The sequence below is a fragment of the Myotis lucifugus genome, unplaced genomic scaffold (genome assembly GCF_000147115.1).
Source record: "Myotis lucifugus unplaced genomic scaffold, Myoluc2.0 scaffold_607, whole genome shotgun sequence".
NCBI lineage: Eukaryota > Metazoa > Chordata > Mammalia > Chiroptera > Vespertilionidae > Myotis > Myotis lucifugus.
Window position 1 is genome coordinate 390,834 of NW_005871655.1, and position 12,959 is coordinate 403,792.

The 12,959-nt window shown below is 49.7% G+C and overlaps 1 protein-coding gene across 5 annotated transcripts in view; it reads left to right on the forward strand.

Moving 5' to 3' along the window:
• The window catches only part of ZC3H8 (zinc finger CCCH-type containing 8), a 39,457-nt gene extending 34,550 nt beyond the window's left edge, over positions 1–4,907 (forward strand). For all 5 annotated transcript variants that reach the window (XM_023745963.1, XM_014447056.2, XM_023745964.1 and 2 more), the window contains one exon: positions 4,321–4,907. In XM_023745963.1, the coding sequence (XP_023601731.1) occupies positions 4,321–4,463 (143 nt within the window). In that variant the 3' untranslated portion in view covers positions 4,464–4,907. The remainder of the gene's footprint in view (positions 1–4,320) is intronic.
• Positions 4,908–12,959: the final 8,052 nt, after the last annotated feature.

Genomic DNA, 12,959 nt, shown 5'->3' on the forward strand with positions numbered 1-12,959 from the left:
CACACCCCTTTCCCCCACCCAAGAATAGTCAGTCCATTCCCTTTTCTATGTCCCTGATTCTATTATAATCACCAGTTCATACTGTCCAACAGATTATTTATTCACTTGATTTTTAGATTTACTTGTTGATAGATGTGTATTTGTTGTTCATAATTTGTATTTTTACCTTTTTCTTCTTCCTCTTCTTAAGGATACCTTTCAGCATTTCATATAATACTGGTTTGGTGGTGATGAACTCCTTTAGCTTTTCCTTATCTGTGAAGCTCTTTATCTGACCTTCAATTCTGAATGATAGCTTTGCTGGGTAAAGTAATCTTGGTTGAGGGTTCTTGGTATTCATCACTTTGAATATTTCTTGCCACTCCCTTCTGGCCTTCATAGTTTCTGTTGAGAAATCAGCTGACAGTCGTATGGGTACTCCCTTGTAGGTAACTGACTTTTTTTCTCTTGCTGCTTTTAAGATTCTCTCTTTGTCTTTTGCTCTTGGCATTTTAATTATGATGTTTCTTGGTGTGGTCCTCTTTGGATTCCTTTTGTTTGGGGTTCTCTGTGCTTCCTGGACTTGTAAGTCTATTTCTTTCACCATGTAGGGGAAGTTTTCTGTCATTATTTCTTTAAATAGGTTTTCAATATCTTGCTCTCTCTCATCTTCTGGCACCCCTGTAATTCGGATGTTGGTACGCTTGAAGCTGTCCCAGAGGCTCCTTACACTATCTTTGTATTTTTGGATTCTTTTTTCATTTTACTTTTCCGGTTGGGTGTTTTTTGCTTCTTCATATTTCAAATCTTTGACTGGATTCTTGCGATCCTCTAGTCTGCTGTTGGAACTCTGCAGAATATCCTTTATTTCAGTCAATGTATGCTTAATTTCTAGTTGGTTCTTTTTTATAACCTTGAGGGTCTCATTAGATTTCTTGAGGGTCTCACTACATTTATCGGCGGTCTCACCAGACTTTTTGAGGGTCTTACTAAATTTATCAGTGGTTTCTAGAAAGTTCTTGAGAAAAACCTTAAAAGTGTGGTTTTGAACTCTATATCCAGTCATTTGCTATCCTCCATTTCTGTCATTTGTGACCTGTTTCTTTGTCTCGGCATTTTTTATGCTTCCCTGTGTTGGTAGAGTGGCTTTGTGTGCTAGGTGTCCTATAGGGCCCAGTGGCTCAGCCTCCCCAGTTTCCTGAGGTGGACACTCTTGGTGCACCCCCTTGTGGGCTTTGTGCACAGTCTTGTAGTTAAGCCTTGATTGTTGTAGGTATCACTGGGTGGAATTGACCTCCAGTCCAATTGGCTGTGAGAGTCAGCTGTGTCTGCAGTGGGAGAACTTCTGTGCTAAAGACACCCTTATGAGGCAAGACTTGCTTCAGTGGGGCTTTGGTGCTCACTGAGTCTGCCCCCTGAGTGTGTCCCTTATGGATCTGAGGAGTTGTAATTGGATGGTCCCACTCTGACCACTGGGTACACTGGCTCTTGGATCTAAGGAGGTGCTAATTTAGCCTCTACCTGAGGCTACCCAGCAGGAGCTACGAAGAGATCTGCAGATTCCCTTCCCTTGTTTGGGGTTTGGAGGTGCCCAAATGAGGCCCAGTTGTGAAGCAATGCAAGCTGCTGTGGGGCTTGGGCCTTCTCTTGGAAGTTCTGGGTCTGTCCTGCCCAGCTGCAGTTTGTTAGGTAATTTTCAGATTGCAAAGGGCCGGGGCATTCATATACAAAAGCCTCTGCTGCAGCTTGTGTGGGGCGGGGTCTCAGGGAATCAACAGGGCAGAGCAAGCAGCTATGGCTGATCCTCAGCCCTGCCCTAAGGGGACCTGCATCTCAGTGTCCCTGTAATCGCTGCAAGCACCTTTGAGAGAAAGCCGCCCTGAGTTCCGAGTTCTGCCCGCTGCTAGACAGTCCAGTTTCTCCTGGTATGAGTCTGGGTCCCCAGAGACTCACCCAGAACTGGAGTTCAGAGCAGTCGGGGGCTTGTGACTCCCTCCCGATTCAAAAAGACAGCCACGTCCTCCATTGCCAGCCCTTGCCACGTGCGCCTCCATAGCTCTGCACTTCACTTCCGCACCTCCTCTGAGTCTCAGTGTGCTTTTCTCTTTCCTTCTAGTTGTAGAATTTACACTCAGCCAGCCTTTCTGTGGTTCTGGATGATGTCCATTTTGTCTTTTAGTTTTTTTTGATTTTTGTTTGTTTTTTAAAAAATATATTTTATTTATTTTTTTACAGAGAGGAAGGGAGAGGGATAGAGAGTTAGAAACATGGATCAGCTGCCTCCTGCACACTCCCCACTGGGGATGTGCCTGCAACCAAGGTACATGCCCTTGACTGGAATCGAACCTAGGACCCTTGAGTCCGCAGGCCGACGCTCTACCCGCTGAGCCAAACTGGTTAGGGCTTTTAGTTTTCTTTTTGAATATGCTGTGGGAGGCAGCAATTTTTGGTGTTTACCTATGCCGCCATCTTGGTTTCTCCCCTTGCATATATTTTTAATATTCATTTGACCATCATATAGTTTTTAGCTTTTCTTATAGCTGTATTATTGCAGCCCTTTCCAACCGATCTGCCTCCATTTCCACTTTGTTTTCCTTAGAGGGCAGATTTCCCAGCGCACTGCTTCACCTGCGCCTCCTCTGTGTAGTGCCCTGAGTCGGGAGCTGCTTGTCTGCCTGGTTTTACGTTCTCTGTAGTCTCGCCATCTCAGCCTACTGAGCTTTAGTTCCTGCTGCCGTTTGCTCCACTCTGCTCCCCTTGGTTTCCTCCTGGGAACTAAATCTCACGGACCCCTCCAGCTCTAAACAAGCCAATGTATAATGAAACCATAGTTGGTTAAAGAATGAGGACCAGAAAGCTGAAAGGGAAAACTGTATATGGATTTACACGTGTGTGGCCAGCATGGTTATCATGGCTGTATTAAATTTATATCTGCTCTTTTTTAGAGCCAAAACAAAAAGGATAAATAGTTTATCTATTTATCTTTTATTATCAGAAAGGTAGGTGCAAAACCTCTCCTAATTGTAATTTCATAAAAACAGTTCTTATGTAGGTCTTCATTATGGAATTCACTGAAGAGAATGGACAGCATTTTAATTTCTAAGATCCTGTCTGACAGGTTTCATATAAATTTTTGTGGTCACTTACTAAATGCCACAACAGTAAAACTCAACTTTTGTCAGTTTGTAAGATAAATCAAGTATGTAGCTTTTTGGTGTTTTGACTTGATGGAATTCCGACCAGAGATATTAAGTGACTTGTCCCTCACTTCCTGCACAGTTGTCTCGGTTCACTGACTAGTTTCTGATAAGCATAACCATTAGGGGGTTATGGTTATGGATTTCTTACAAAATTGCTTGTAGAGGTCAAAATGCTGTGATTGGGTGATCTGGTCTGAATAATAGGTGCTCAGACTGACGGTTAGAAGCACCAACACCACACTGGGGTTTAGTGGGATCAGAGTATCTCAGGGTAAGCACCTGCTGAAGAAATGCTAGGATCATACACATGAAGTCCTCCCTAATACCTGTCACAGCTCCATCACAGGGATTATGGGGGGAAATCCAGCTTTGCTATTCACAGATGAGGAAACCGTGTCTGTAAGAAGGCCACCTAGCTCCTGTTCTTAGTTGTGAACACCACGCATGTGTGCCTCCCTTCCTAACAGAATTCCAGTTTCGCTGAGGTGTCCCTTCTTGTCCATGGCTGATCTGTGCTTTGTGCATGACGGGCCCCGGCCCCAACCCTTAGGGTGTAGCAACAAGGGTCTAGAGTTGTGATTTCCACCTTGGCGTCACATTGGGATCAGCTAGGAAGCTTTGTAAAAGATATGGTGCCTGGGGCCCACTCCCAGAAATTCTGATCTGGGGTTGAGGGCTGGGGTGCGAACATGAGATTTTCAGTAGCTTCCAGGTGATTCTGAAGCACAGCCAAGGTTGAAAAACACTGGCCTCAACAAATATTAGAAGTGCCACTCTTCGCCAGCAGTTGGTTCAGGCTTGAAATAGGGATACAGATCCTCTGGTACACTTCTGGGAAAGTGATCATCTCTTGAGATACACAGGAAGAGGCTAGACGTTGCCATGTCTGAATATGACACCCAGAGCGGATGCAGCTGTCTCGGGACTTCAGGGGGAGCTAGCAAACCAGCTGAGGTTGACATGAGAAACCTGGGAAGAAGCTGGTCCTTGGTAGCTGAGCCATGGAATTCAGCAGCCTAGCGAGAAGAGAGCCGGCCTTCAGCCTGCATGTTACATATACCACTTGAAATTATATATGTACAATTTCTTTTTATTCTTTACTGTTTGAGCCATTTTGATTTGAGTTCTCTGTTATCTGCAGCCAAAGGCAAGGTGATAAATATGAGCCAAGAATCAAACCTACATTCATTGTCCGAGTCCACCTTTCTGCTCACCCCTCTCCACCGAAGGCTGCGTTCACTGCCTGGGCTCCTGTTGACAGCACACAGTACGAAGCCGCTGTGAGAAAGGAGGAAACACGACATCCGCAAGGAAAGGACCTATTTAGAGGGCAGAGAGGAGAGAATGTGCATGTTGACTAGGGAGGGACAAGCTGCCCAGCTCACCTCAAAGTGGTGTTGGTTCCTGTGAAATGTGCAGCACTCCTTTACATCATTTAAAAATGTGGGGGAAGTAAACATTTTTGGTTATTATGTCACTAATTTTGAGGTACATGTTTGTAGTTAACATCTCTAAGGTTGGAGTGTCTTTTTCAGTTGGTATAATGTCACATTTTAATTGTTAGTTTATTTTTATTAGTACATGAATAATGGCTCTTGTTAGGTTGGTGACATGTTTAGATTTGAATGTAATTGTAAACTGAAGTTGTACATGTATATAGTCAAAAGTTTACTGTGAAATAAAATTTGTTATGAAATTTATTTTGGAATAATAAATTATGAAAACAGAGGTTTTTTATGAAAGAGTGGTTTCTGTCCCTTCCCCTGCCCCCTTTGTGTAGGCAGAGTTCTTGATTGATTATTTGATTGATAGGTAGGTTTGGTTTTTTTTTGTAGAGAGCTAGAGGAAACGGGGGGAGAGAGAGAGCCAATGACTTGTTGTTCCACTTATTTATGCATTCATTGGTTGATTCTTGTATGTGCCCTGACTGGGGACCAAACCTGTAACCTTGGGGTAGCAGGATGATGCCCCAACCAGCTGAGCCACCCAGCCAGGCTGTGGAAGGCAGAATCCTCAGATGGCTCCCAAGACTTGCCTGGTGACTCGAACCCTCTGAGTGGGCATTTCTGTGAGTGTGAGGGATTTCACTCCCAGGACTAGTTTATGATACAGATAAAGATGAAGCAGTTAGACCTTTGATTTAATTAAGGTCTTGGGTCAGTTGGTTTTGAGTTTAACAAAAAGGAGATGTTCCTGGGTGGGTCTCAACTGATCAGATGAACCTTTAAAAGAGACTAGGCACCTCCTGAAATCAAAGACGAGAAGCAGAGGGAGGGCCTGCCAGCCTGGAAGCTGCCCAGCTGTGCGAGCCCTGGGAACCTCATGTTACTGAGTTCTGCCAGCTAGCTGGGTGGACTTGCCTGAGGAGCTCCGGCTCACTTTGTACATTCCCACCTCAGTCTTCAAATCAGCCATTTCCCTAAGGAGCCCAGCAGGTTTTTAATCGAGACAGTCTGTTCAGATGAAGATGCCTTGGGAATATAGCTTCTTGTGAGCTGTCACATAGATCAGAAGTGACTGGGCCCTACCCGAGTGGCTCATGCGGTTCGATTCCCGGTCAAAGGCACATACCTGGGTTGCAGGTTCTATCCCAGCCCTGGTTGGGGCGGGTGCGCAAGGCAACGAATGGATGTGTCACTCTCACATGAATGTTTCTCTCTCCCCCTCCCCCCAAAAAAAAAATCAAAGGAAAAATATTCTCAGGTGAGGAATTTTTAAAGTGCAATCGTTTGGGGGCTTTTGAGGAGCTCCAAACCCGTTCCACTCACTGGTGACCCCTGGGTGCTGGCTGACAGTTACTGTCGTGAGCTGGGGAGGGGGGTGAGATTGGGGCAAGTCATGGCCACCAGGCATTTACTACGGCTCAGCTGTTTTTCTTGAGTAAATTCTCTTTGAACTTAATTCCCAGAGTTCTGAAAAAATGGCTGTAGCCGGTTTTGCCAGAGTGCTCCCGTGATTTGTGAAGTGCATTTTCAGAGATCCTCAGGCACTGGCCCAGAAGTGGAAACCTGGCGCACTCTAGGTATTGTTTGACACCACAATACCTTCTTTTCTAAATTTATATCCGCACTTTGGAAACATTTGCTTGTGGCTGGTAGGGAGACGGACGGGTGCCATCCTGGGGTCTTTTCTCTCAGCCCCCTGCCTGCCTGGCTGGCGGGGCTCATCCTCCTGGCAGGATGCTCCTCGCTCCGGGGTTTGAGGACATTCACTCAGCTCCAAACTTTTAAACTGCCTTCTTAAGAGGTTCCACAGAAGTGGCCTTATTTATCACTCACATAAGTCTTAAATGAGTTTTGTATGCCAGCTGTATTTAAAAATATTTCAAATTTATTTGCCTGGATATGTTGCTTGGCGGGCATCTCTGTTATATAATGATATAAACTGGACTTTAATCTTGGACTTCCTGAACAAATTTGTGATTCAGCCCCACGGCTGCTGACACACCAGCTCCTTTCAGCTTTCCATGTGCCTGCGGACTGGGCGCCAACCTAAACTTCCCCCTGCAGCTGAACTTAGTTAGGTAAGCCCGAGTCAACAGAAGTGCCCCTTATTTCAGCCAAACGCACATAAAACAGCCATTTCAGTCCACGACGAAGGCAAACCTGGTCCCAGTGAATTCCTGATTGTCTCGGGGGCTGAATGCCTGTCCTTGTGCTGCCGTGAAGGGTTCTGTGTTCTCAGGAGCTGGGGAGGTGATGGGGCCGAGGCCTGCCTCCCGGCCTGTGGCTCTGGCTGCCAGCAGTTCTGCAGGCCCTGTGTTCTTTGGGACACATCCTACAGCTAGATTTGTACCAGGAAAAGGAAAGGGGGGGAAAAGTGACCTTGACTTTTAAAGTGGGATGTGCAGGACCCTCCATCTGGGGGCCACAAGGCAAGACAGGGAACGGGGAGCCTGTGAGGAATGGGGAGACCTGGGAGATACTCAGCCAGGAAGACACTGCTGGTGCCGGTGATGTCTCTGCAAGAACACTGTCGCTGTGAGGAGGCGGTGTGGCTACATTCAGGACCATGACAGGGCCTCCTGGGCCACCCACAGGTCAGCAGGGTGGGAAATGGGGCTTCAGGACAGCAGGGCCCACAGCCCAGTCGCATGTTGTTCTCCAGGCCTCACCCCCGTCCTCTGCTGTCGGGCAGCTGTCAGGAACATCAGGCAAGGACCCTCACCTTCCCTCTCCTGGGCTCAGCAGCCCTACGCCCCTGTCGCATGTTGCCCTCCCTTACTGTCTGGAAACAGCACAAGGACATTCTGTCTCGTTCAAGGCTGTGTCCCTGCGAGGATCGAGCACAAGGCAGGCCCTCACTCGGTTGTCATGAAATCATTCAGATATTCAATATTAAAGGGGAGCTGCTCTGTTCCTCCGGCCATATGGAAAATGGTGGGCCTCAGGTGAAAGAATGAAAAGGACTTTTTAATGTTGAAGCCTTGCAGTGGTAGAGGCCAAACAAGGAAACAGCACAGATGGGAATGTGTGTCATTCTGCTCAAGTAATTCAAGAATTGCCCAGACATGGGTGGAAGCAAAGGAGAGGAGGTAAGAGAGAACTGAGAGCCCTAGCCAGTTGTGCAGTAGTTAGAGTGTCGGCCCACGGACTGAAAGCTCTCAGGTTCGATTCCGACCAAGAGCATGTCCCTCGGTGACAGGCTCAATCCCTGGCCCCAGGTCAGGGCACGTGCAGGAGGCAACCAATTGACGTGTCTCTCTCACATTGATGTTTCTCTCTCTCGGTCTCTCCCCCTCCCTTTCCACTCTCTCTAAAAAAAAAAAATCCATGGAAAAATATCCTCAGGTGAGGATTAATAAAACGAGAGGCCTGAGAGGAAGCGAGAGAGAATGTGAGTAAGCAGCGGTGGATCCCTCTGCACAGCCAGGTGCACACACGCCTCCCTCTGACATTCACGTGTGTGAAGTGTCCTGCAAGGCTTCGCACAGTTCTCCCGAGCCAGCCCTCCTCCTTCCTCATTTCCAAGTCCTGTCACCAACTACCTAGCACACACCTCACAGTTGCCCACCACACAGCAGCGGGCCCAGGGACCATTGTGGGGACTGCTGGTTGCTCGAGCTGGGCGTTGGACCAAACCTGCAGGCAACAGAGCCTGGTTTATCGCTTGCTGCAGCCAGAGAGAGATGGCATTTCAGGTCCTGGGACATCTCAGCAGGGGGGCCTCAGGGAAAGAATTACGGAGCTTTTGAGACTAGAGCAGTGGTTCTCAACCTTGGCTGCACATTAGAATCACCTGGGAATCTTTTTAAAATCCTGATTTCTGGGCCTCATCCTCCGGAAATTCTGTTTCTTTGTTACTAATGTTGTGGCCTCATCTTATAACAAAGAAACAGAATTTCTGGAGGATGAGGCTCAGAAATCAGGATTTTAAAAAGATTCCCAGGTGATTCTAATGTGAAGCCAAGGTTGAGAACCACTGGACTAGAGGAAGTCATAGAGGGTCTTGGCAGGGGTGGGTCAGGTTGTGTCAACTGGAGAGTTACTGGCAGAGTGCGTGGTCTGGTGTTTCTGAGTGAGCAGGGGTCAGATGTTCATGTTTAGCCGTTTGTGACACCAGTGCTCTGAAGGGTACAGTTGACAGGTGTGTGAGCCCTGAGGCAGCCACTGAAAGCTGTACAGAGCGGGTGAGGGGAGGACAGCGGGAATCTGGACCCTGCAGAGGCTGAGCGGGGAGTGGCTCCCATTCTGTCCCCAGTCCTCCGGGCTAATCCTTCCTTATCCCGTCAGTGAATCTTCATGAAACATGCCGATTGACCCTGACTGCTGAAACAAGGAGAATGATCTCATCACTTGTTATAAAAGTAGCCAACTTCTCTTTCAAAAGAGAAAAAAAGCCACCATGTTTGGAAATCAGCCCCCGGAGTGGCCCCGGTGACCTGCACTCCCTGGGAGGTGGCCCTGACGGAGGCAGCAGCCGGCACACTGTACAGCAGTGCAGGGTGCTGATGATGGGCTGCAGGGCTGCAGCGGCAGGGGCTTTGGGCCCGACGTGTGTGCTCGGCAGCTGCTGGCTGTCCATGTTCCCGGATGGAGGTGACTGACCTTCGACAGATGTTCTGGAAGGGAGACTGGGGTACAGGACATCTTAGTTCCCTGGGGCTGCTGTAACAGTGCCATCAATTAGGAGCCTAAAAGCCACAAATGTCTTTCACAGTCTGGAGGCCAGAAGTCAGCTCATGGTGTGGGAGGGTCCTTCCTGCCCCTTCCGGCTCCTGGTGATTCCTGGCAATCATCGGCATTTTTCGGCTGTGCAGCATAATGCAGTCGCTGCCTTCGTCTTCAGCTTTCTTTTCCTCTAAGGATGCCAGTCATTGGATTAGCCCCACCCTAACCTAGCAGGACCTCATTTTCATCTAACTAATTGCATCTGCAAAAACCTATTTCCAAGCACCAGGTGTTAAGACTTGAACGTATCTTTTCGGAGGACACTGTTCAGCCAGCAACACCAGGCCTATTCTGCTCCCAAGCCAGGAGGTTGGGACAGCGCTGGGTTTGCCTTGAAGACTGAACACCCCTCTGTGTGAGGGAAGCCGGCCTCACCCTTCTCACCTGGCTGGTTTCCGCGTGTGTGTTTTAAAGCCGGCATAGGGAGCCGAGTTCCTCCTGCTCCTCAGGCCACAGCGTGACTTCACCACCAATGATGAGGGGTCTCTCTCATTGTTTGCTCTTTCCGCCCTGAATCACTCGGGATAGTAATGCTGGAGTAACAAACAACCCTAACGTCTCCATGGCTTAGAACAACAAAGGATTATTTCCGCTCATTCTGGCCACATCGTGGTCAGCAGCTCCCGGTGTCCCTCGGGCACCAGAGCTGACGGGGCGGCCTCACCTGAGGGGGCCACTTCCATGCTGGAGGGGCGGGGCCTGGGGCTCCGACCTCATAGCTCACAGCGCAGCAGGTCCTGAGATGGGTGAGATGCTGTGGGGACTTAACTCCTGTTTATGCCCATCAGCCTGTGGTGAAACTGGTTTCCTTATATGTCATTTCACTTAAAGTTGCAGCACGCACGACAGTGTTAGTGAGGACCCACTGTGCTGGCCCTGTGAGACCTGCACCCCTTCTTAGCCAGGACTCAGCACACCAGGCCAGCCACTGGGCAGAAGTGCCGGCCTTCCTCGGGCACAGAGTGGGGACAACAGGAAAGATGTGGCCAAATTCACCAACATCTGCCAGGAACACCAGGTTTTGTTTGTGGCTTGTCCATCACATATAGAATTACATATTGTTTTTGTGATTAATCACTATGCTTTAATTATGTCCCTGGACATGCAGCCCTCGGGAACACCATGCACGGCTGCCTCGGGCTGGTCTCTGACACTCACTGGCCCAGGATGATGCCCTGTGTTGGCCTTGGAGCCTGGGGGGTAGGGGTATGGGGGGTCCCCTTCTCCTAAGACACCGGCTGGAGTGAGGAGTGTATGAGTTTGCTGGGGCTGCCATAACCACGTACCACAGACGGGGTGGCATAAACAACAAACCTTTATTTCCTCACAGTTCCAGAGCTGTGCTCACCAGAAGCCTGAGGTCCAGGCGGCGGTCAGCCAGGTGGGTTTCTTCTGCGGTCTCTCTCCTTGGCTTGCAGGGGTCTGGCCTCCCCTCCCCTCCTCCACTGGCCCTCCCTCTGTGTGTCTGTGTCCTAATCTCTCTTTATAAGGACACACTCCCATTGGAGATGGGCCCACCCTGATGGACTCACTTTAACCTTAGGTCTGTAAGGGCCCCATCTCCAAGGGCAGCCACATTCTGAGGTCCCGGGGTCAGGGCTTCAACATAGGAATGTGGGGGGTGAGACACTGTTCAGCCCATAACAAGGAGGAAAGCCTTCTTTTTTGGAAGGCAGGGAGGGGACCTGGATCCTGGATGGGGACCCAACAGCATCCGTGACTTGGGGAGAGACAGAAAGCACCAGGTAAGGAAACACATTCAGTCCAGAGAGTGAGACGTGTTTTTAAAGAAAATAAAACAGGGTAAGGTGATCAGGGGCCCTGCAAGAGGGCAGCAGCATCGGTAAGGGTGGCTGGACAGCCTGAGAAGAGGACCTGTGAGCCACCCCAAGGGAAGAGCTGAGCAAGATGGGATGAGCTTGGCCGAGTCCAGGGGCAGAAAGGAGGCTGGCGCGAGTGGCAGCGTCCTCAGTGCTTGTGGCAGCGCCCTCATTGTGGGCCAGGTGGGTTGGGGCCGGATGACTCAGGGCTCTGGGGGTCGGGCTGCACTCTAAGATCGCGGACACCTGTCCCCTGGGCAGGCTCCAGCGCTGGAGTGGGAGAGACACCAGTGTCCAGAGCCCAGAGCCCCGCCCCACCTGGCACCCTGCTGCTGGGCTAGGTGAGGAACACTCTCTTCTGCGATGGAGCCCGGGGGATGGAGGGAGGACACATGGGTTTATGACGCAGAGATCTTTACAGAAACATGACTCAGCGACTGTGAAAGGCAGGCGAGCTGGCTTTCATACAAGGACCACTGCTCAGCCGCTGCACTCCTGCCTAGGTAAGCCAGGAATGCATGCCGTAGAGCCTGTTTTCCCCTCAAAAGTCTATCTAAAAACCTTCCTGGAGATAAAGAACTGGATTGGAACAATCTAATGCTTCATTTAAAGGTGGTCAGATTCAGAAAACTCTGTCAGCCCAAACCCATGCTCCACCAAGTCTTACTCTCTGGTCTGCAAGTCAGCAGACATCTCCGCGACTTTTCCAATGCTGGGTTTTATTGGAAATCCTCCTGAGAGCGAGGATGCCCAGATGTGGCCTTTTGTTTCAGCCAAAGATAAACTGAGTGGGGGGGTGAAAGGATTAAGGAAGACAGATAAGAGAATGAAAGCTGGGTCTCGGTGAGACTGCCTCCCTGATGAGGAGACAACGACAGCGCCCACAAGCCGTGTCTTTATTTTATAGCAGATGCCACAAGGCAAAGTAGGGGCGTGATCACGTTGTTTACAGCATTTTCGTGAGCTCCAACCTCACTCAACTATATGCACCTGAACTCTACCACAAGGCACGTGGGGCTATGTGTTCGGACCATAGGTTCAAGTTTACAACCACAGCCGTTGGCTATAATTGTGCTGGGTGGGCCCTGCCCTCCAGCTGGGACTTGCTCGTGGCAATGAGAGGACCCTGTCCTTTCATTAGTCCGAGGCTTGAACCTGGCCAAAACACCGTAACCGCGCCCCACAGCCTTTGCCATGAGACTTCCTCCAATCGGAACCCTTTAAGAGACAACTTCTCCAGGCATTGCTGCCAACCCTGCCAGTGGTCTGTTTCCCCCGACCTCTGACCCTGGTGAGCTTACCGCCCATTGGGCTTTGACTGTTTTCACTGTTGTCAAAGGTACCCCTTGAGGTACAGGTGGGAGATCTCATCTCCCAACTTGAGTACAAACCCTGTCCATGCAGGGACTGTCTGCCCGGACAGAACACCCACAGAGCTGAGCATGGAGGAAAGGACGTGGAGTTTCTGGGAATCCACGGGAAGCGAGGTTTCACGGGACACTGGGCCCCACACAGAAGGCAGGAGTGGCCGTGTAAAAACGGCCCGAAGGCCCTGGGGAACGTCTCAATTCAACTCAACCCAACTCAGCGAGGACTCACGGGCCCATGCCCACTTCCCTCGACTCCGTGGGGCTTATGACTTCGACCAACACAGTGCGGCACAGGTGACCCTATGTGACTTCCCCGGTGGTCATAAGGCTATGCAGCTTCTACCTTGTTTTCTGGACACTCACACTAGGAACCCTGAGCTACTACATTAGAAGTCCCACCCTCTGCGGCCACCAGGCTGT